Source organism: Convolutriloba macropyga, chromosome 12 (assembly GCF_964194025.1).
Source record: "Convolutriloba macropyga chromosome 12, txConMacr16.3, whole genome shotgun sequence".
In the NCBI taxonomy this organism is placed as follows: Eukaryota; Metazoa; Xenacoelomorpha; order Acoela; family Convolutidae; genus Convolutriloba; species Convolutriloba macropyga.
The window spans coordinates 45855537-45879769 of record NC_134479.1 but is presented as its reverse complement, the minus strand read 5'-3'; the positions used below and the strand labels follow the sequence as shown (position 1 = coordinate 45879769).

The following is a 24233-nucleotide window of genomic DNA, read 5'->3' as shown; positions in this document are numbered from 1 at the left end:
AATTCGGCTCTTACATTACCGTTCCTGAAAAAAGTATGAAAAACTTAACTTGCATGCTAATATGCATTTTTCAAAATAAAACCTTTAGTGCTCTGTAACGGTAGCCGGCTCTCGCTTTTGTTGAGCAATGATTCCAGCATAGTGTTCCATCTGAGTTTATGTTTTGGCAATACATTTTAAATTTGTCAATTTTGGTATCGAAATAACAGGTTATCTGGCTGAATGTCGAGGTATTATAACACTTCCAACCACCCGCTAAATTTTACGATAATATAGAGTTTTGATTAGGAACTGATTTGGAAGTCAAGAACGTGTTTCCATTGCGTTAATAATGCTTTGTTTCAATGAGAACTTTAGTCTAGTTGTAGCTCCATATTAGGGTAGGGGTGTTGTAATAGGAGTTAATAGGATATGGGTTAATATCTCCGTAAATTTTGTTCCAATTCTGACAGGTGTAGGTGCGTTTTCTAGCTATTTAAACCCTATATGTCAAATTTTGGGTTGCTTCCATCAATTCGCCTATCAGTTGGTGTTTTGTTTGCCCAGTCAATATAATTTGCTCTCTTTCAGTGGATATTTTGCATGCTATTGTATATCAGATAATTTGTTTTTCTAGAACTGAAAGTGCGAAAAGTGAAAAAAAGTCAAAAAAAGTTTTGTCTTGTAGAAAATAAAAAGCGTGGAACCTATTCCAAGTGACCCGATAAAGAAGGAATGATTCTATTCACAGATTTCACTTGGTTTTTTCACTTTAGAGCTTTTTTCTACATGAAATAAACGGTTTTTGCAGACGGAAATTGCGTTTTTTCCTAATCTGTTCCCGTTCTTAGGCGGCCTAGTTTCATCTATATCTGCTAAGCTTTTTCTGCTTTCGTTTTTCTTTAATTTAATATTCAGCCGATAATCGACAATTGTTTAATTATACTGTAAATGATATGCTAAATTCGCTTGTCAGTTCTCTGAAACAGGAAAAGAAAAACTAAATAATTTATGCGTTTCCGCACCAGTCTCACACTAACCCCCCCCCCCCCCCCCCACACACACACACACACACACACACAGACAAACGCCAAGACATAAAATACATACACCCTAAAATATGCGTTCAGACTCCCGGGTCGAGGTGTCACCGCTAAAAATCGCTAAAAGATGTAAGATTTGCGGTGAATTTGAGTAAAATTGTAAGATTTGCGTTCAATGCGATGAATGCGGTGAAAAAAAACTTTTAAGCGGTGAAATTTTTTTTCAGCGCTTAAGCGGTGAAAGAAAATTTTTCACCGCTACAAGCAGGATGCGGTGAAAAAAAATTTCACCGCAACCACCAGAATGCGGTGAAAAAAAATTTTTCACCGCTACCAGCAGAATGCGGTGAAAAAAATTTTTTCACCGCTAAAATCGCAAATCTTACAAAAATTTACCGCGCTAATTTCAACGCTTATCTTATATTCACAGGAATATTAAGTGACAGATGGCGCAGTGGATTACGAAGTTGGACACACGCATGAGGTAGAGGTTCGAACCCTTGAACGGCAGGATCTTTTTTGTAAGAATTCCGGTGAATGCGGTGAAAAAAAAATTTTCACGCAAAATTCAACGCTATTCTTACAAAAATTCACCGCTTTCAGCGCATTCAACGCTAAAAGATGCGGGCGCTTTGCGGTGAAAAAAGTTTTTTTTCACCGCTATTCACCGCTAATCTTACATTATTTTTTGTCAAAACCTCGACCCGGGCTACTTTAATGAGCAAATCCCGGATAACAGTCACAGAGAACATAAACGCCGCTGAATCACAATTTCAGATAATGATCATGTATTATTTTGCCCTGATAAGAGCAAAATCCAAAGAATGTCAAATATCAACATCGGGTCGAGGTGTCAGCGGTAAAAATTGACAAAATTGCAACCTTTGCCGTGAAAAAACCTCCAACGCAAAGAATTTCTATTCTTTTTTGAAAATAACAGTTATATTACTAATGCTTAAAAAGTTCATCGCAATTTTTTTTAAGTTCACCACATTTAACGTTTGGTTTCTATTGTTCACTAGCAACTAAATCTACTCATCTGTTCGAAATTCGATCAAACTATATTCTTGAACTTAGTTAGAATTATTAGAAAGAAAGTTTAACTTACCAGATCACAAAGATAAGAGCAAATTGGATTTTAGTCACAAACTTTATATAAATGAATGGTCAATTAATGGTGCTTAGAATCAGTAATTGGTTCAAACTAGTGAATCTAGATAAATATTATTAGAGTGAGACTATTTGATGTAAAAACTTCCCAGCACGCATTGAAAGATTAAGATACCACCGGTAATATGAACGAATTTCTAGAAAAGTGTATCAGCAAACTATTTATAGTATCCCTTGTGACTGATTTCTAGTTAATTTGCAGAAGGAAACCATATTGGGTAACCCTTGCAACCCCCACAATAAATCATGGTTCTATGATTAGTTTTGTATCTTGACTTTCTCTTACTGATAATTGGTATATATACCGCTGACTTTTGAGCCTATTTTCATCCCCAAAATCAAATCAATAACTTGATCTAATAATTAGATCTCTCCTGTAGATCTCTAAATTGTAGTGTAAAGTATCATTTTTTTCTGTCATTTTGAGAAATTAATTTTCTACTTCGTTGAAAACGCTTTTTATTCCGCTTGCAAAAATCCATAACCCAACATATTAAGGAACCAGCAATTGTCTAACTCATACAATTATTTGTTGTTGACAATCATAATCTTTTTCTGCTAATTACCTTTTTCTTTCACAACTGTTTTGCCTGCTGGAACAACAGTGGATCAACAGAAAACGAAGCTGCTGACCTACACAAAAAAATCACAAAATTTTCCAATATGGAACACGAGATTTGTGACAATGATGCAGACGAAAGGACTCACTTCTTGGGACTCACTTCCTGGGACCCACTCAAATCACTTCTTGGGATAGGGGTTGAACCCAATGGGCCTGCATCACTAACAAATGGGGCAAGCAGTGATGAGAAGAGGAACCACAAGATGCTGAGTGAAGCAAATGATAAGGAAGTTGCAGACATCAAGGACAAACGAATTAACGTGTGGTGCCATCTGGCGCTGACTCTAGATGCAACAGTCCTCATGCTTATAAGACATGACTGTGTGGGAGATGACGGCATGGGAGATGGAGCAAAGGCTTGGAATTTTTATTAATAGAGATTTCAGAGTGTGGTGACGCTGACAGTGTTGATTTTGGAGGCAGAGCTTGCTCGACTGCAGCTAGAGGCTTCTGAGGAATTGGACAGTTCCTTCACCAGAGGACAAGAGTTGCTCACAAGACTAAAAGAAGCAGGGGAAGCAGTCTCAGAGGCCCCTTTTCAACGCCAATGAGGTATGAATGTTTGGTTACACAGGAAAGCTTCAAACCAGCAACGGACTTCAGAAACGAGGAAAAGGCTGCAAAACTTCCTTGAGAGGGCAGCACAGAGACACAACAGAAAAAGTGGTTCAGTGGCACTGGAAGTGACGCCTGAATCCAAGGAAAAACCCCTGAGAGAAAACCATTCTGCGTGTGGGATCCCTGGACACTTTCTCATGGACTGCAGGAGAAAAGAGAGAGCACAATGCACCAAGTGTGGTGAAAAGAGAAAATTAGGCATGGCATGCAAGAGACAAAAATGGTGGCAAACATAGGTTAATGGCAATGGGTGTAAAATTGGCTACATCAGACGAGAACTATTGGGCAGCTCTTACCCAAAAGAAGACGGCAGGCATGCGACTGTGATAAGGTGTGTTAGAACTTCGATCAGACAATCAAACTAGAGTCCTGAACTTAGTTAGGATTATTAGAATGAAAGTTGAACTTATCAGATTACCTAGACACCAGCAAATTGATTTTAGTCACAAACATTTTATAACTGAATCGTCAATTAATGGTGCCTAGAGTCAATATTCGGTCCAAATTGGTGAATCTGGATAACTATTATTAGATAGAGAATATTTGATGTTAAATCTTCCTAGCACGTATTGAATGATTATGATACCACCGGAGAAAGGAACAAATTTTTAGAAAAGTGTAATTGTATGCTGTTTATCTTTGGCAATGGCCGTAAAGCGCGACATCAGGAAGGGACCCAAAGAGGAAACTGTTTCGTGTGTGGGTTCCCCGGACATTTTGCCAACGACTTCGGGAAGAAAAATCAGCACAACACACTAAGTGTGGTGAGAAGGCTCGTCTACACAGGGCATGCAAGAGCCAAAGAGATGAAGGTAGACAAGAGTCAGTGGCAATGGGTCCAACATTGGCTACACCAGACGAGAAATACTGAGTAGCTGTTACCCAGTGGAATATAGCAAGCATGCTAGTGGACAGTGGTTGTACAAATCACATTTTGACACACATGGAAGCGCTCCGGGACTTTGTGCCCATTCAATCAGTGGATAGAAATTCCAACGGAGAGGCTTCTAGAGAAGTGGGCAGGGGCTGTGTGAGGATCAGCGTACCCTCAAACAAAGCGGAACTTCAATGCAAACTCAAGAAGGTTTTATGTGTGCCTGACTATTTCCACAACCTCCTATCATTCTCAAGATGCATGGAGTGGGGACATAGTTTCACGTAGGGGAACTCGCTTGGGTAAAACTACCATAAAAAAATTTACCTACCCTGCATTTTTTTTAAAGTTCAAGATGAGTTGCAAATTTGACAGTGCAAAATGAAGTGGCACAAAAGATTGAATCATTTGAATCAAGCAGTTGTGGTCAAAAATGCACAGAAACGATGGGTAAACTCGATGATTTACGCAATGTGAGCGCGTTGGCCAAGATCACAAAGACTTCAGTAACAAGAGGGGCAGAAACCCAATCAAAAGTGAAGCTGGAGAGGGTGTTCACAGACGTGATGGGTCCTTTCAGAGTAAAATCATTGTCAGGGTTCTGTTTCTGAATTTTGTTTGCAGACCAGTGTACGAAGTTTGCGTGTTTGGACTTGTTTAAGGCAAAACGTGAAGCAATGGTTAGCCTGAAGAAATTTGTTTGCAGTGTGGGGACGCCCAAGAAGCAAAGGCAAGACAATTGGAAGGAAATTCTCTCAAAGCAATTCGAGATGTACTGCTTAGATGCAGGCGTTCTGCAGGAGAAGACCATACCCGAGACGCCACAACAGAATGGTTTAGCTGAAAGGTGCAACAGGACACTACTGGAGTTGGCAAGATGCTTGCTCATTGAATCCGGTCTTCCCAAAAGATGTGGGGAGCATCACTTCTTCGCGCAACAAGGATCAGAAAATCAGTTGTGCGACGAGAAGAAAAGCGCACAGGAGAGCTGGTTCTAGATACAAAACCTAATCTTTCAATTAGTTAACATCTGTTTATGGTTGAATAGTCTTCCCGAGGAAAGGGGAGAGAGAACAAACTTGAACCCAAGACATTGGAAACAAAGTTTGTGGGTTACACTGGAGGAGCAACGGATACTTCGTGTCAAGGTGATGGCAATTTGAGATCTGATCAATAAGAGGTCTGAAATGGGCTCAATCCCTGACAACACAGAGAAAAGCGACCTACTAGACGAGGGGTCACAGTAACTTGGGATCTGGCACCCATCTTATGGCAACCAAAACGATGACAACAAAGAGAAACAGGGCACACCTACTGCAATAATGGAGGAGTGGCAGGACGCAGAGAGCGCGAACACTCAAGACGAGATACTGAGACGAGATGCCTCGGATGTTGAAGCAGCACTAGACGAGGAATCTACTGCAACAAGAGGGAGTCTCAGAGGCTCGAAGTCACTAGAAGACAGTAACAGAGAAGACTTCTCACAGTGAGAGACAGTTGGTTTCGTTGAAGAGGCACTGGAGCAAGATGACATGGTTAAGCCTAGACGAGGGACACGGGCAAATAATAATCCGCATTTTTGGAGAAGTCAGAACCCATCTTTTTGTGACCAACGGTGACGATGTGGAGCCCACAACAGTCTACGAAACCAAGCAAGGAAAAGATTGACACCTGTGTTAACGAAAAATGAAGGATCAGGTCAAGGCACTCAAGGCAACGTGACTTGGACCCCAGTGAGACCACCCACCGACGGTGACGTCCTACCGGGCAAATGAGTCTACGGAGTGAAATTGGGACCCAGTGGTCAAGTCGACAAATAAAGAGCACGCTATGTGGCAAAACGTTTCAAATAATTGGAGGGACTGGACTACTTTAAGACTTTTGCGCCTACCTGTAGGCCAGAGTTTTTCAAATTTCTACTTCACTTATCAGCAAAGCAGGGCCATGTGATGCACCAGTTTGATGTCCAGACGACTTTTTCGCACTCATCACAAGAGGAAGAAGTGTATCTGGAACCACCAAACGAGTTTGTAAAACAAGGATCAGAAAGAGGGAAATTAGTATGTCGACTGAATAAATCAATTAATGGTTTGAAACAGGATGCTAACACCTGGTATAAGAAACTGGCCAACTGTTTACTGAGAAAAGGGTTCACCAGAAGAAGGAACGATCATTGCCTGTTCGCGAGAGCATAGACAGGACGACATCATAGTAGCATCAAGAAGCATGACAATGATCTCGATGTCAAGAAGGCACTCGAGGCAACGTTTCACAAGGAAGACAGAGGGAGACTACACTGATTTCGGTGTCTAATCATCAGACGGGAGGAGGGCAAAGTGACGTTCAACTAGGAACGCTACATCGAAACAATGCTTGAGCGGTTTAAAATGGCTCAATGCAATCCCTCAAGAATTCCAGTTGACCCCCACTGTAAATCATGGTGCATCATGACTTTCTCGCACTGATAACTGGTATGTATACCGCTGACTTGCGAGCATTTTTCATCCCCAAAATCAAATCACCATCTTGATGTAATAATCAGATCTCTCCTGTAAATCTCTAATTTCTACTGTAAGAAATCTCTTTTGTCATTCTATATTTTTGAGAATTTAATATTTTTACTTAGTTAAATACGCTCTTCATTCCGCTTGCGAAAATCCGTAACCCAACGCCATCTTAAGGCGTGGATTTCATTCAAAAATAGACGCAATGATAGTAAACAAACGGTTGAGTAACGGAAAAAAGTGTATTGCGCGGTTGAAAATTAAATAGGCGGTCACGTGGCGGACAATTTTTTTCACAGCAATTTAACCCCGTTCATAATGTAATTACTCACAAAAAGTTTGACCTAGGAACTAATGCGAAGTAATTCAAATATGAACATCGGTTTCGGACCCATTCCAGTGAAGTCTTCGTTTCTCTGGCATGCTATTGAAAATTAATTAATTTTGACTTTTTTCGTCGACAAATCAAAAAACTGAAATTACGGCCTCGAGGATCTATTCAATTGTCAAAATTTTAATTGCCATTCTGCCCTACTTGAGAGATCCCGTCAAAAGCAGCCCAAAATAACCATTTTCTACCAGTTTTCATGAGAAGTAGATCATTTTAATTAATTTTCAGCCCTTATATTTGCTTTTAGGAAGTAAAAGTTTTTATCTTTGATTTATTATCATTTGTTTAATTAATTCTCAAGGTTAATAATTTTGAAAAAAAAAGTTTTTTTGGAATAAGGTAAACAATCGTGTCTCAATTTTTTTCAATAAATATGTTGACGCAAGGCAATGCTTTCAATTAAAATAAATTTATATTTTAAATTGTACAATTCAATCTTAATTGTTATCGTAAAAGTTTTGCCACCTTCTGTATCTAAGACTACCAAATCACAAAAGAAGTAATTTCCCCAAATTTCATTTTTTTAAAGTAGTTTTCAGGTGACGATTTTAGTAACAATTTTGTTCACACCATATGTTATTAACAGCTCGCTTCATAAATGTACCAGTCAATAACAGTTTAAGAATCGGCCAATGTGAGTTCTTACTACTAAAAAATATTGCTTTGCACCATCAAAGCAGACCTGAAAAGAACTTTGGTTAATTTGGTCCCAATAGAAATCACCTACGTTTAATACCACTGCCCTAGCTTTTGAACTTAACCCAATACTGCAAGTTTAAAGTATACCCTGTGTATTAACATAGCAAATTGGAGTCAAGTTACACGCTCGGTCAAATATGATCGAGACACTTCAGATATGATTTTGCCATTTAATGACGACTATTCCATAAATTTAACAGATGGCCAATGCATGTAATTACTACTAAAATTCTTCGTCAAACGGCAACTGAGTTTCAGTCAGGGTGAGGATTTGCTAGTCTGCGCGGACATTATAAATTGGGGTATAGAAGCTCAATCAGGATTTTTCATTATCTCTACAAAATCATTTCTGATGCACAGTTTTCTATTATTAAAAAAACCACCAAAATTTCTCTGAGAGGCATTGTCAAACCTTTTTCACAAATCGAGGCAGAAATAGATGAAGCTATTCATTCGTTTTTTGATTGTTCAACAGCCAAATTTTTTGTAGCGGCTGCTTGAGAATCTCAGCGGAACTCAGTCTCCACAGCCTGGTTCTCGAGTTTTACACTGGACTGGCTTTTCAACCTAATATAACTTGATAATGCCGTCAAAACTTTTATTTTCTTGGTCGTTTAAATGACTGCAACTTTAAATCTGACTGAAGTAAATAACATGCTGACTGATAAATTCAACCTCGTACTGAAGTTTGTAAGGCTTCAGATAGTATTGTTGGTAATTTATACAGGGAACTCAATTAACTTATGAACTTTGCAAATCTTAAGATCTAGCAAAAACTTAAGACAAAGGACCAAAGTTGACTAAGAATCAATCTATAGTCAAAACAAGAGCCAACTGCTCGTTGTAACAGTTTCTAAAGGTTCTAAATACAATTTTTTACACCATTTAAACAATTCGGGTAAGGTAAAGGTTCAGTGAAGTACCGTTTATAGATAATTTGTCACTCTTCGTGATTGGTTAATTGAAAGAAGCGATTTAGATTAATATTTATACTGCAAATCTCAAGTAACGACGCAATATGCTTTTTTTGGTACAAGCAATGATGAAAGTTACTTTGCACTAGATAACTTCAACATGCGCAATTTGACCCTTAAAAAACAGCTAAAATTTCATAACATAAACATACTAAAAATATCAGCAAGAATTGGAAATATGAAAAATGGCAGGTGTTAAAAGCCACATGCAGTAGCGTTTGAGATTACCCTAATAGATATTTTAGAGATTACCCTGTTCAACAACTATAGCCTTTGGTTGCTCCGGTTACCCTTTAGAATCGGTTGGGGGCGAACAAATTTTAAGTCCTAACATGTAAAACTCTTTAATTTTGATCTTCTTTGAGCTTTGACAGATTCTAATTTTTCAGTTTAAAAAAATATTTCTTGCTATCCATTGGTTCCTGCTGCTGTTTATGAGCGGGTTCAACAATTTTGTTGCCCTCCGATATCTAGGTCAAATATTGGGCAACGACAACGGCAAGAAATTTATGTTGATATAGATCGTTTTGAGTAGTTTGTAGGATGCAGATTATTTTGAAAAACCGACAGGTTTCACCAATTATCCCCGTCAATTTGTTTTTTTTTTGTTGGTGAAATTAACATTGACTGTTAAGTTTACAAACTTTGCGTATTTATATATTCAGATAGTTCGTTTTTCTACTAAAATTATTTTTTAGAGATTTTGCGCTCTCGCTGTACGATTTATCCCTCCCTTAATTATACCTGCCAGAAATTCGAAATATTGTATGATTTTTTTAAACTCAACTTTGAACAATTAATAGGGAATACGAAAAATATGTTTTCCTTTCCAAAGAATCCACCGAGCACTGACTTCAATTGATATGACCGATAGGCGGGCGATTGGTCAAATAACAGCTTACACTAAATCGACATAATTACGCAATCTTAGATATTTTTCTCTCTTTAGATATGATGCTTCTAAGTACCCTTCCTCATCAAAGAAACAATCAGCGAATCACCGCCCTCCGATCAAAAAATGATAATTCAAAACCCATTAACTCCTTAATGTTATCTATATAATGCCTTCTTAATAAATTGCACAACATAAATTAATAGTTTGGAAATATTGATTTTAAAAGTGATAGAAAGAATTTCTTTCTGAAAATTAAGGAAACGCTCGCTTTGCCTTGGTATATTGTAGATTTTAGCTTGTAATAACTGTAACACATAATCAATATATTTTTTGCCCTTCGTACTTTACATGACTGTTCAGTTTGACATAAATCCTCTAAAATTTGCCCAAAATACTTCAAGGAGGTAGAACTACGACAGTTATAGTTATAGTCTGAGCTTAGAAGTGTGATTAAGCCTCATTTCATGCAATTATGCTTCATTTTCACTTCGGCCCTATTTTTAGTTCACGTTTCATCCATTGTCAAAATAGACAGTCGCTAAGCGTATTTATGAATAAAAATAGTTATTCCACAAATTTTCAGCTCGATAGGCGCCAAAAATAGAAAAACTTTGGGTGATTTCAAAACTGACCGCGGAAACTGCTCAACGGGTTAATGGCCCCACAATTAGAGGCTATAATAAGAACTTGAAATTTCGGGCAAATGAAGCGCTTCAAGTTCTAACAAAAAATTGTTTGATTTTCAAAATTCAACAATTCGAAAAGTAATAAAGATACGTAATTGCATAAAATATTTCTGAAGCGAGTGATAAAATTCCGAAAAGAGCAAAAAAAAACTTGGCTTTTGGAAGATTCAGGGAAGATTTTTTATCGGAATAATTAAACTCTTCCCATATTTTTTTCCACCGTTTCCTAGTAAGTTTTCATCTTTTGTGCCTGAAACCTATGGAAAACATCAACAAAATTCTATTAAAGTAACCTAAGCTGTTTTGAAATTTTTGTCTCAATTGCACTTGAAGTTTGAATAGACCAAAAATTCATTGGATTATAGACAGTGTGGAAAAATTTGGTTTATCATTTGTTTCTAAAATATCATCGTGGGGTTTACAATTGGTGGTAAATTCTCAATAAGATATCGAAAATCAAATACATTAAATATGTGTAACTAATTGTTTCAAAAATAGTTATAGATTATAACTAAGATATTGTTTTTGTGCAAATTGGCACTCTACCAGTTCTTATAGGTGTTGCATGCATCGGTTTTCTGATAAAAATTGACATTGTTACTCTTCCCTGTGTTGAGATTTATAAGCTAGTTCTAATTTGATACTTCTCTTTCGAGTGCTCCCCTAGACACTTTATCAATAAGCTACACTGTAAAGTAGAACAAGATTAGAACATAAAAAATGATAACGAGACGTGTTGTTTGTAAGGCAGTTTTCCTTAAAGTAATTTTAATTTTACTAAGGAAGGGGCATCGCTACGAAAAGTCAGGCTATGTTCTTTTAAGACATGTGAGTAGGTATTTCTAAATCATATTCAATTTCTGCATGCTTTACATATATGAAAAAAATTGATTGTTAGACTGCTTTGTTTAAATCTGTTTTACAAGAGGTATATTTAACTGTTGTATAGATATCGCAATGCTGGACCATTTTTCTTTTTGCCCATGCCTTATAAAGTTAATCTGCTCACACCCCGTCAATAGATTAGAATTTTTTTTGTGCTCATCTATAGCTGTTTTGATATCGGTAGTCTGTCTTTATCACTGGTAGTTTGAACAGAATTCCTTTCTCGTTTATTATTCAAAAGTCTTAAAAATTGTTTTCAAACAAGCTTTCTTCATTTCGTTCTTGCCTTATAAGCAAAGCACAATTATTGTTATATACAAAAACTTCAAAATTTTGCTGCAGCGTTGCATTATAATTGGCTTTTGTGCCTATATGAATTGCGTTGTTTCTTGTATTCAATGCAAAACATATGCAATTGGTAGAAATTCATATCGACGTTGGGTAAAACAGAAAAGAACCAAACGTTACAATTGTGAGAAAAATGAAGATTAAAAAAAAACAAAAAAGATTTTAATATCTTCAAAAAAATTTTAGACGAGGGATGACCTATTTCTGAAAATTTCAAATTGAAGTTGCTACTGATATTTTCAGAAAAACTATGTTACTCGAATGAAAAGAAGTTAGCAACATAACAACATCTTGACCTAGAATTTTTTCTTCTACATTTTCTCAATTTGATTACTAAAGTCAGCAACCTGAGTTTTGGATTCAGTTTTTGGCTTTATTTTTTTAAAAGAGGCCAGACATTATCTGTATCATATTTCTGACAAAAACTGAAAACATTGGCATAAATTGAAAATACTGAATTGAAATAACTGATTGCTCCAACAGAACATACAAACGTTCATGAGACAATTTCGATTTTCTTAACATTCAATTCTGCAACTGGTATTTTCTTCAACTGGGTATAATTAGCATTAAGTTTATGCGAAAGAGTCTCATAGTGCGTTAATTTACCTAATGCAATTTTTGTTAAATGAACGACTCTATTTTAAACCTATCTTAAACCTGAAACGAGACGGAAATTTTGTAGAAAACCTCAAAATGGACTAAATTAAAAAACTAGGGGATATCGGGAATTTTTATTTTTGATTCCTTTTTCCAGGTTCATTTAGTGGAACCGCGTTAATCCGAAGTTCAGAATGCTAACCACGACTGTGATCACGCACTTTTCGCAGAAAATAACTACATGAAACTTTGGTTCAAAAAGTTTTTTTCAACGTTTCGGTCAACCAATAACAAATTATTTGATCTTTTTTAAAAGTCTGCTTTAAAAGCCTATTTTTGGGTTCTTTTCTCAACGAAATTGGATTTCTATTTCTGCGGGATCTTGCGCAATGTTTATATAAAAATTGTTATCTCGCAAATCCGTGCATGACGATGGTTATCTTGGCAAAACAAGTCGAGAGATATTTTACTTTGAACTCAAATTTCCTGAAATTTATTTGCGCGTGTCTTTTTCAAAAAATCGAAGCATATCTGAATCTTAATAAAAAAGTTTATGCAAATACACAGAAACTGGGAACCCACTAACATTCTCGAATTGTTCTTGTTTATGGGAATTTAGACGAGGGATGAAAAATTTCTGGAAAATTTTAAATTGAAATTGCTACAGATTTTTTCATAAAAGATATGTTGCTCGAATGAAAAGAAGTTCTAGCAATATAACAACATCTTGTTCTGTTAAATTGACCTAAAAAATTAAAAAATTTCTACATAGTTCTCAGTTTGATTAGTAAAGTCAGTATCCTACCTGCGCTTTGGAATAAATTTTTGGCTTTTTTTAATTGAGGCCAGACTTTATCTTTATCAAATTTCAAACAAAAATTGAAATCACTGACCTAAATTAAAAATACTGAATTGAAATAACTGATTTCTCCGTAAGAACAGAAAAACATTCATGAGACATGTCGATTCTCGTAACATTCAATTCTCTGCTACTGGTATTTTCTCCAACTGGGTTTAATTAGCATCCAATTTGAGCAAAAGAGTCTCATAGCTAGTCAATGTACCTGAAGCATTTTTTGAATGAACAGCTCTATCATAAACCTATCAGAATCTATCTTAAACTTGCCACGAGATGGAAGTTTGGTATAAATCCTCAAAATGGACTAAATTAACAAACAATTAAGAGCCCTCCGGTATTTTTTTTTCATTTTTTTCCAGGTCCATTTAGTGTAACTGCGTTGATCCAAAATTCAGAATGCTAACCACGGTTGTGATCAAATACTTTTCACAGAAATTAACTTTATGAATTTTTTGGTTTAAATTTTTTTTGTGTATGCTTCGGTGAACCAATAACAGTTAATTTTTGATCAGTTTTAAGAGCCTGTTTCCAAAACCTACTTTTGGATTCTTTTCCAAAACGACATTTGATTTCTACTTTTGCGAGATCTTGCGCAAGATTTATGTAAACAACGTTATCTTACAAAATCATGCATGACGATGGTTATCTTGGAAGATTTGACAAGACAATTGTTGAGATATTTCACTTTGAATTCAAATTTTTTGAGACATATTTGCGCGTGCCCTTTTAAAAAATCGAAGCATATCCAAATCTTAGCTACAAAAAAGTTATTCAAAAACAGTTATGCAATTAAATGCTTTGATTTCAAAACTTTTGGCAAGTTTATAATTCAATTTGCTCAAGAAGTTCAAAGTTGCGGCTATCTCTTAACATTTTTAAAAATGATTTTAAAATGATTTTAAAATATACTTTTAGCACAAGCTTATAAATTTGCATATTTGCAAGATGAGCGACACTCTGGCAAAACTTTGCAAAATGTTAAAAGAGTTTAGGAAAAAAGAAAAAGGTTTCAAGAGCATCAACATGCAATATTAAATCAGAAAATTGAAATTTGCTGTAGAAGGGCAGCATAACCATTTGCAATTGACAGGGGTTCTGGGCAACGATAAAACATAAAAGCATAAAAATCCAAATTAGACCTCAAGCGATATTTTAATGCCTCTTTTTCGTGTATTTTGTGGTCGAACTTTCTAATTATACTTCCGCTTTGTTATAGTGTTTTTTATTAAATATATTAGGAAGAATCCATCTTTTGCAAAAATTTGCGGTTGAGAGTTTGAACATTTTTCATCTAAATTCTAGCTCTCCTTAGTTCTCCAGAAGGTAACATAGCAAAGCAACATCGCTTGAAACATATTTCAAAGAAAACAACTCCCGGTTTTGTTCGTTTTGTAAGTTTGATTCGGAGTCGTGTTAGTAACAAAACAATCTGGATATGATTTATTGTTCCGACCCCACTCTAGTGGGAGTGAGGAACTACATATTCAAATGGGTTTTTGTTCAGTCAATTTCGACTTATCGATACTTTCGTCGTAGAGAATATCATTAAAAACCCCGTTCAGCGTATAATATATAAATATGAATATGAAATTTTTTTGAATTTTGTTTTGCATAGGATTTAACGAGGTTTAAAGTTATGTGATAGTAGACCGATATCCGTTGTTTTTTTTCAAATTTTCCCTAATTTTAGCCCAATATTCCTTGACTTTGACAAAATTTCTAAATTGTCAATAATAGTGTTGTCGGTTTTACCTCATAAGATAGGGGAGGGTTGCTAAATTTTTTCTAAATTTATTCTAAATTTATCGAATTTCCCAATTTCCAGTAAAAAGGGACGCCAAATACGCTTTTTAGTCCCCTTCGTATAAGTTGGCCTAAAATAGAGAACAGAAAACTACTAAAACCAACTTTTTAAACTTCTAAAGAGGGCTAATTTTGTTTTCGGTGGCAATAAAAGCCTTGTGGAGTTAAAATATTGCCGGCTTTTTCAAAAATTAACTCGATGTTTATCCAAAATTAATTATTTTTTTTGATGGGTTGAAATGTTTTATCTGCCAAATTACCTATTTTGCGTCAAGTAGGTGTTTTTGCCTAAAATTTGGACCAAGTAGGTGTTTTCGTCGGAGACGCCCTTATACCACGGCTAGTTTTGTTCCATTCGGGAACTCTTACAACAAAAAAAATTGTTCGAATTGTATTGCACCTTAATCTCTTCTTCAAGTAATTTGAAAATTTTTGATTCTATTTATGTTAATTACTCAAGAAATTGATTTTTAATTCAGGTTCTATTAATGCAAATCACATTTAAATGAAAATGAGCGCATCATTTTATCTTTTTGTTGCGAGTTCATGAATTTAAAGAATTTGAAAGTGTTTTAAAAACTTAAATTGAGTTCTTTTGTTTTGCCTGCTTTTTCATCTTTAGAGCCTCATGCGTTACTTCTAATAGGAAAAAACAGTTTGAAATTGTTAATAGGTACCATTAAAACTACACCGCGTTTTCAGTCGGTATTTGGTGGCTCTTAAGACTTTGTATATGTTTAATTTAAGAAAATATCAGTGAAATTTTGTATATTCTTTTTAATAATACTTGTGCCAAACTGTACCTTAGTCTCATTAATGGCAGCTAAATCCTTGTCAACTGAAAACAATTTTATTTTCTTCAATGGTCTTACTTTTACATGATGGTTTCTAGGCTTTGGTGCTACGAGTTTTCAAAAAAAACAATCGTTAAGATGTTTATCCATTTCTGATGTTCAGTTTTGTTTGCTTAACTTATTATCTTTTCAAAGACAAGTTCAATGGAAGCCTGAAATGCTGAATGGAAGATGCTTAACGTCTTTGGTTAATATCTTATGATATTGACGGCTGCAACTCAAAACATTGCAATTCTTGAATTCTTCTAGCAGTGGCTTTTTATGAGGTATAAATTAATCAATTAAATAAGTTCATATTATAGCTAATGGCGTTAATGTCTTTTAGATAACAAATTTTCCAAAATAGAAGTATTTTTGAACCTTGCATTTCTTGATATTGATTTTTTCATCATCTAAATTAGTCTCCATGTTCATAGGTACCATCAACTTCTTGCAGAACCAAACGTTCATTTTTGTTGGTAAAATCTTTTTGCTGATGTTCTTAGGGCTTAGGCAGTGTTTTCATTTTGATTTGTTTTTTGTTTTTTTTAGAAGTCATATTTTCGTGTTGTTTCGTCCTTTTCATATATATCCTTTGCAAAGAAGACCCACTGGTAATTACATTGACCCATGTAAAAATTCGAATAAACTTTTTTTTCTCCACAGTTATTAATGATTCCAAAAATGTCATAGTTTTAATGGATTTAATAATGTAGTTTCAAAAGTTTAAATAGTTTTGAGTTCTGTCCGTTTCTATCGTTTTTGAGCCTTATCACTCAGTCCCAATAATAACAAGTCCAATTGGATCTCTAGAGAGCTGCAAGTTAAACGGTTTTATTAATGGAAAGTGTGTGGTTTCCATTGAATAAGAATATTAGTTTTAAAAAAATCATTGGATTTGTGAGCTTTGTAACTTTCTTTTTCTTTCTGTCAATTGGTAGGTTAGTCTCAAATCCTCTTTGGTAGGTTGGTCAAATCCTCTTTCTAATGAGTCAAAATTCAAGCTATACAACTTTTGTGTTTTCAACGCATGTTTTTGAACTTTTTGAGGCTGTTCTTTGTTTCCATGCCACAATATCACACTGATGGTGAGGTTCCATTGAAGTTGAAAAATTACGCAATTGAATGTATTCAAAATGTTTGTTCACTACTTCTCCGATAAACGGTTACCACACCGTTTTCATGCTGTTATTTGATTTTTTGAAATAAATTTTTGCTTGTTTTTTTTCGTTTTTTTTACATCTGTTTGACATAACCCGGATAAAAACAGGTCCGAGATTGTTTATTTAGGAGATATAGATCAACAAAATTTCTATTGCTTCCTTTGATATATATCAAGAAGTATAAATGAATCGTTTTAATGACTTCAGTTGATATTTAATTGCTTCATTCACTTAGAAAATAATGGATTTCAAAAATGGAAACATATTTTTAAACTTTGCACTTTCTGCTGCCTTTATTGAAAAAGTTTATGAGTCGTTGAGGACAGGTCTCGAATATTTCGTTGTAAAGTACAGATTAACTTGTTTAGTTTAGGTGTTATCTGATGCCTTTTTGATTTTGTTGTTGTGCTTCGTTAAATAAACTCATCCGGTTTTGAGTGTAATTGATGTTTGTTTTAATTTGACTTTTACGTTTGTCTTCTCTCGTAGTCTTGTTAATGGCATGGTTTCATCAGCCCTCTATTGGGGCTTTATTCCATTCATTTATTGGTTTGTTGAGCAATATATGAGATCTTAAAAATTTCCTATCTCTTCCTCATTTGGTTTGACCATTAATTCAAAAATGTCAGATGAGCGGGGTAAGAGGAATATGTACAAACAAAAAATTACCGTGCCACCTTGTTTCCTTAAACGTTCAATTGAAAATCTCTGTTCAAAATTCCAGTTATAACTTAATATTATGTAAACGAACAACACAACTCAAACATTTACTTATTTTTTCAATTGCTTATCATTTACTATTTTTTGGTCTGAAAAATACACATTAAAAGCTGTAGAAAAGGCAAAAGCCGCTTTATTCGATTTGTTTTTATTGAAATACTGCTTCTGACAACTCAAATTTATAAAAAAATTTCAGACTAGTTTTATAATGTTGAGAATAACTGATGGCTGTCTTTATTTATTAAAACCACTTGTAATTTGCTCTTATTGACTCTGTCGTCGTTTTTGGATTGAGAATAATTGTTAGCAAATCAAAACTTTGACAAACATTTTTTTAGGATTTTTTTTTTGATTTTTTGTTCATACATCTTGAATTTTACATATTTTTTTGTAACCACTGTAGGTAAGGGAGGGGGAGAGGAGAGGACTTGCAATCTCATTCAAAGAAACAAGCATACAGGAGCGCGTGCCTGAAAGAAATGGCACAGAGGCGAGTACTTCTTTCATTATTGATATAATTTTCAATTTTTTTCTCAGCGCTTTTTCTCAGTCTTTTATTCAACGCTGAGCACCGTTTCTGTTTTTGCTTTTCTGAATTCGGAGTAAAAGTTTTTTGTAGTTAATACTCAACCAGGTGTCTTTATGATCGCTTTGTGCTTGGCGATTCAAAAACAAATTTCCATTAAATACAGAAGTAAATAATTGAATGTTGCAAGACGCGGGAGTTCCCGATGACTTGTACATTTATTTAAACGAAATCAATAAACAACATCTCATAAATGAGGCGGTTTTTAAAATCAGCTTGTTTTATGTTTTAGTAAAAGAAACAATCGCCTCGGTGAAACTACTCAAAAAAATTGTATGCCTTTTCCATTCAGAAAACCTGATTTTTAACATTAAAATGACTGGTCAAGGTCATATATTATTGATGCAAATAACAAAATTTTCGATCGTTCTAGGATAGCAATGTGTCTTAATTTATCTACTTCGGCATTTATCTATCTACGTTGCAAAGGGTTGTAAAAACCACAAACTTATGCTGCAAGATGATATCTTAGTCTAAATGATAAATATGAGAGCTTAAAATTTTTATTTTTCGTCATAACTGCTCTGGTTTTTTGCAAGCTCTTATTGCAAATATTTCTGCTCGGGTTTATGATGTTGAGTTTTATAGCACTCAAAACGCCAACAAAACCATAAACCAGGTGAAAAACTTACAGGGTATCAATTATTGTCGCATAATGTTACCCTCCAAGGGCGGGTATATTTAATCACGTCCAAATAACAACAGCCAAAAGGGGCCGTTTTGTCTGAGGGCTTTGTCTTCTGTTTCACACAAGTGGCGAAATTTCCACTTTACAATCTTTCCATTCCGTTTAATGTAAACAAATGGAATTAGAGTCGTAAATAAGTCAACTAGGGAAAGAGGGAAAGACTGAGATTGGCACAATTGTCCGTTTCTAAACATGACTATGAATAATGATTTTGAGAATTTGAGGAAGGAGTCTGAAAAAAACTGTTTTATGTGGGCGCAATTGCGTGTTTATTGTGGCATGAAAACGTATCCAATGCTATCTCACAAAACGAATCAAATGGTTGCGTACACATAAAGTTTTTTATTGACAAAATTTTAATCCTTTCTATCTTTTTTTTTTAAAAAAACATAGGTCTATCGTTAAGGTTAGTTCACAAATCTATCAAATAAGAAAAAAATTAGGAATAAACTTAAATAGATATAAAAAGGTATATCATTATTTCCAACAGCTTTTTGAGCGGGAGAAGCTTCACAAAACTTGACAAAAGTGCCATTTAATGCCCGTTTCCATGAGTTCCAAATGCTCCTAAAGTTCCCAATGATGATAAATTTTTTTTCAAAAAATGATTTTGATGATGATGTGAGCCAAATTAGAACTAGTTATGATGTGCTAATTGTCTGGAAAACTATTTGACTAGACAGAATGAAATCATTTTGTTAACGTTCTCTTATCTGACATCTAATCTGAGACAATCCAGTCGCTGGTTCCAGAATCAGGCACCGGCGTGAAGTTCTGAGTTGGAAATTGTTGTCCTATTTAAGCAAAATAAAAAAATGTTTTCGGTTTGCTGTTAACAACAACTTTATGAACAAAACAGCCAATTTTGAATTCTATCCCCAATTTATGAGGCAACCAGTGCATGCTTTCCATCAATCTTCTCGTGTCCGGCGGCTTTTTAAAAATAGCGTCGATTAGATTGGTTATTACTAAAAAAAAGCACTTATCCGCTGACTCAGTAAAACTTAAGTTTACTGCCTCTTTTTTGTGAAAGAAAAACGTAAACGCAGTCGTAAATCTTGTTGGAATAAACACCGATGGATATTCGAGATCAAGTTAAGTTAATGGCAAAGTTAAAGATTTAGATTTGTTGTATTCTTAAAGGAGCGGAATTTTCTTCAAATTTTTCTTCGCTCGCGTGTAAGCATATTTGATAGGCATAGAGAAGGGATCCATGACTACCACCAATTTCTGTCGTCAGATGTCTAGAGCCACAACTATTAAACATCTCAAACTGATGCACAGATTTTTGTACAAGATCACGATTTCCACTTCATTTAGTTGAGACCAGTCGAAGCCTGTGTGTGTGTGTGTGTGTGTGTGTGTGTGTGTGTGATAACTATGTATCTAAACATGGAAATTGCAAATTTTTATAAACACCTATTATATTAGATGTGTACCATCAAATTGATATCAGTAAACTGCTCACCAATATTTTATTAAAAAATAAATTTCTCATAAGAGTATAACAAACAAAATTTGCATGTAAATTGGCATTACTATGAAAAAAATATCAGATTTACAGAATGAACAAGTTTTTTCAGAGCTAATGTCTCTGCCATATAATCAGATAATCCTGTTAATGGCACTCCATTGAAACCTCTTATTTAAACTCTGCGTCAAATTTATCAATTGTGGCATATTATTTTCAATTTTTTTCTTGAAAAGCTTATTTACGAAAGCAATTCCTTCCCTGAAATTTAGCCAACTGTTCATATAGTTTCATATAGTTTTTCCACTTTCCTTTGAGTAGTTTATTTGAATACAAGACATGGATTTTTGTTTTTCAAAAGATATTGTCCCCTAAATTATATATAATAGGATTGGGAATCAATTTCATCAGTTTAAATAATTGTCTTGTACTTTTTAAGGTCCGTTAGGAAGCAGTTATCGGGTTTTGTTAACAAAAAAAATCTGATATTTCATCATGTGCTTTAAAACTCTCGAATAATTGAAAAATTATTAAAGCAATTGCAAAATTATTGCTTGATTTCCGAGTATTTTCAGAAGAAGAAGAATGCTACGTTAAATTTAAATAACTTGAATTAATTTGTTTTCATATGCCCGAATGCCCAAAATGCATTTTGGTAATGACAATTATTTTGAGAATTATTTGTTTTTAAAGAACAATTCCAGATTGCCATGCATCGAAAACAGGCCACAGTTCATGCTCGGTTTGAAGTTTTGGATCTTTTCCGTTTGTGCCCCCCCCCCCCAGCTTAGTGGGTGCATATTATTTGCATCCCCCAGCCGCACGTGCAAAAATTTTACATAATGATTTACTATGTAATGACACGTGCTCTGTAACTGGGGGGCGCATAACGTACTGGGGGGGCACAAACGGAAAAAATCCAAAGATTTTTTACTCCATTCAAGGATCATACATGATTTCATACTTTCCATAGTTGATTGCTTAATGCAACTCTAGTATAAGACCAAAGAAATCATAAAAGTTCCATGTATGATTACCAACAAATTATATATGATCCTAGTATGACTACCAATAATCAATTTTTTCTCATCAATTTACCTGACCATTTTATTGAGAAAGTATCATTAAGTGATTCCCGGTCTTCACTTTTTGATCCACAAGAAAACCTTAAAATGCAATGCTTATTGCAAACTTGGCCACTAAAAAGGTCTATTTATCCGACTAAAGTTTTCATGCTCTCTGAAGCGAGTTTATACCTATAAATGCTCATTTATTTGAAGCGAGAATTTTCTTTGAATCCAACTTTTAAAAACGTTTAAAATCAAGTTATTGTTTTAGAGCACCCAGTCAGATTTGGACTGCAAATACGATATGTTAAGTTAAATGCTATTTGACTACAATATGCGGAGAGTTTTGGCATCAGTCAATGTTTTTGTTTTACCATATAAGACCATGTATGATTTCCAAAAATTTTTTCAGTTTGAACCAAAATGAAAATTATATTTTTTCGGCTCTCAATTTTTTTTGTGTGATTCCTGTATGATTTCCAAGAATTTATATATATGATCTTTGTATGACTATTAAGAAATCATGCAAATCATATATGACCTAGCATGATTATTAAGTATCATATTTGACCTGGTATGAAATCGAAGAAATTTGTGTGATCGTTGATTCGGGTGCAAGATAGTGCAGTTCAATACCGAGGACAGAAGAGCAACCCGACGAGCCCAAAATGCTCAAATGAGCACGTGCCAAAGCAGAAAAGTTTTGTTGAAAAATTTTGTTCGCACATTGTTTATTATTTGACAAGTTTGGATTTTTCCGTTTGTGCCCCCCCCCCAGCTTAGTGGGCGCATTTTATTTGTGCCATTTTTACAGCTTAGTGTTCGCACGTGCCATTTTTTACATAATTTCTTTTGTAATGGCACGTGCTCTGCAACTGGGGGCACATGTGCTGGGGGGAGGGGGCAAACTGAAAAGATCCGACGAGTTTTAATAGTGCAAATGCATTTTACTCATATTCTTCTTTTTTAATTTGTATATCACTCTAGTTCTTATTTCAGATGAAGACACCGATTCTATCAAGGAGCAGTTTGAACAATTTCTGGAATCTTACGAGCCAGTGATGCCAGCCGGAGTCCAAGTCAGAGCTTTCACGTCTCCTTGGAGAATCGAAAATGATGATGACAGCTTTGGCAACTTCAACTCTCGAAATCAACTCACGGCTGACAGACGAGCATTCCGAATGACAGGAAGAAAGTAAAAAGAACCCGAAAAACAAAAATCGCCAATTGTCAAACTGGACAAAATTCCCCCATTGTTGGGGAAAACGGATGTGTTAATAAATCAGTATAAAAGGTGTGACTCGTTATGAATTAATAAAGCATTGTTTGGTGTGTAAAATACTAAAATGCATGGGTAAGTTTGATTTCGAATGATGATTTTTTTAAAATTTGAATGCAGGATTAACATATCTGGGAGAAATGTCAAGTCTAAAAGTTTTCATCTCTTGTTTTTAAATGAAATGAAATTTATCCAGGAAATCTTTTCCAGAATAGACCTTTATAAAGGTTCCAATTCTCCCAATTCTCGACCAAAAATTTCGACGAAAAGTTGGTAGGAAATAACTGTTTGATTCAAATGAGCCCCGGAATTTTGTCCGACAAAAATTTGTCCGCGGGACTTCAGAGCAACCCAAAATGTTAGGGCGGATTTTTACAAGGCCGAAAAATTGTGCACGAGTTTTTGTGTTCAAGTATTGTAGAATCGCGAGTCCGGGAAAGACCTTTTATTATTTTTTTCCTGGAACAGATTTAAGTGCAGCTCCATCATTCAATAAAGTTCACTACGCACTCAGCGGATATGCTATTTCATCTGTGGCAATTCTGAAGAATTCGTAACCGAATTTTTAAAAATGTGTTATATTAAAATATGTTGATCTTATTTTCCTTTGAACTTCATAATTTAAACGGTTTACACATTTAAGATACGTTAAAATAAGCCAGTGCTTCCGAAATGATTGTTATGGTCTCCGATCACGCTACGTTTTGTAGTTAAAAGAAACAAAAAAGAGAGATAAACCATATTTGCCGTGTTAATTTCTCAAAAAAGACTGAAAACTAGGACAGTTTTTTAGTACACAGAAATGAAAAGAATCAGAGTTTTCAGTACAGTTTTTAATTTTGCTTTTATTGCTAGTCAATAAACAACTGAGGCTCCTAGGAAAGCTAATTAAAACTTCTCAAACACAATGACAGTCGGCAAAAAATCACAAAAATGCTCAAGAAAAGCAATTTCACGATATAAAATATTAGATAATGTATCTTAGATAAAAGCAAAAATTGACAAAAAAAAACATCACCTAAATTGTTCTTAGGTTGACCTCATTGTGAAAATTTTGCAGCACCAAATTTTCGTTTGACAAGACTTTTTTTGTGTGTATCATCCGTTGATGCAACAGTTTAAAAATTGTTAAATTTGACTGAAAGTTTTCTCGAAAGCAGTTGCAAAATCTAAAAATTCATTAGCCATTTTAAAACATTTGCATGAAAAATACTGTTGTCTAAAGCACGGCAAAGTTTTTTACACGCATTTATATGCCAGTTTTTGAACAACTCATTGCACATTCCGGTATTAAAGGCTGTATTTCATAAAACACGACACTTATTAATAACAGTTCCGATCAGTTCAACTTCGTAAATCAAAGAAAAAATTTGACGGAAAGATTAGTTTTTATGCTCATTTTTTTGTTTCAAGACCTTCACAGGATAGCTAAACTTACAAATCTTCAAATTTGTTCTGCAAAATATCATAAGATGA

General features: G+C 34.8%; 1 protein-coding gene across 1 annotated transcript in view; it reads left to right on the top strand.

Annotated features, from left to right (window-relative positions):
• Positions 1-22926, top strand: part of LOC142350367 (uncharacterized) — a 54493-nt gene extending 31567 nt beyond the window's left edge. The window contains exon 2 of the mRNA XM_075402211.1: positions 22478-22926. Coding sequence (XP_075258326.1) covers positions 22478-22677 — 200 coding nt within the window. The 3' untranslated portion in view covers positions 22678-22926. The remainder of the gene's footprint in view (positions 1-22477) is intronic.
• Positions 22927-24233: the final 1307 nt, after the last annotated feature.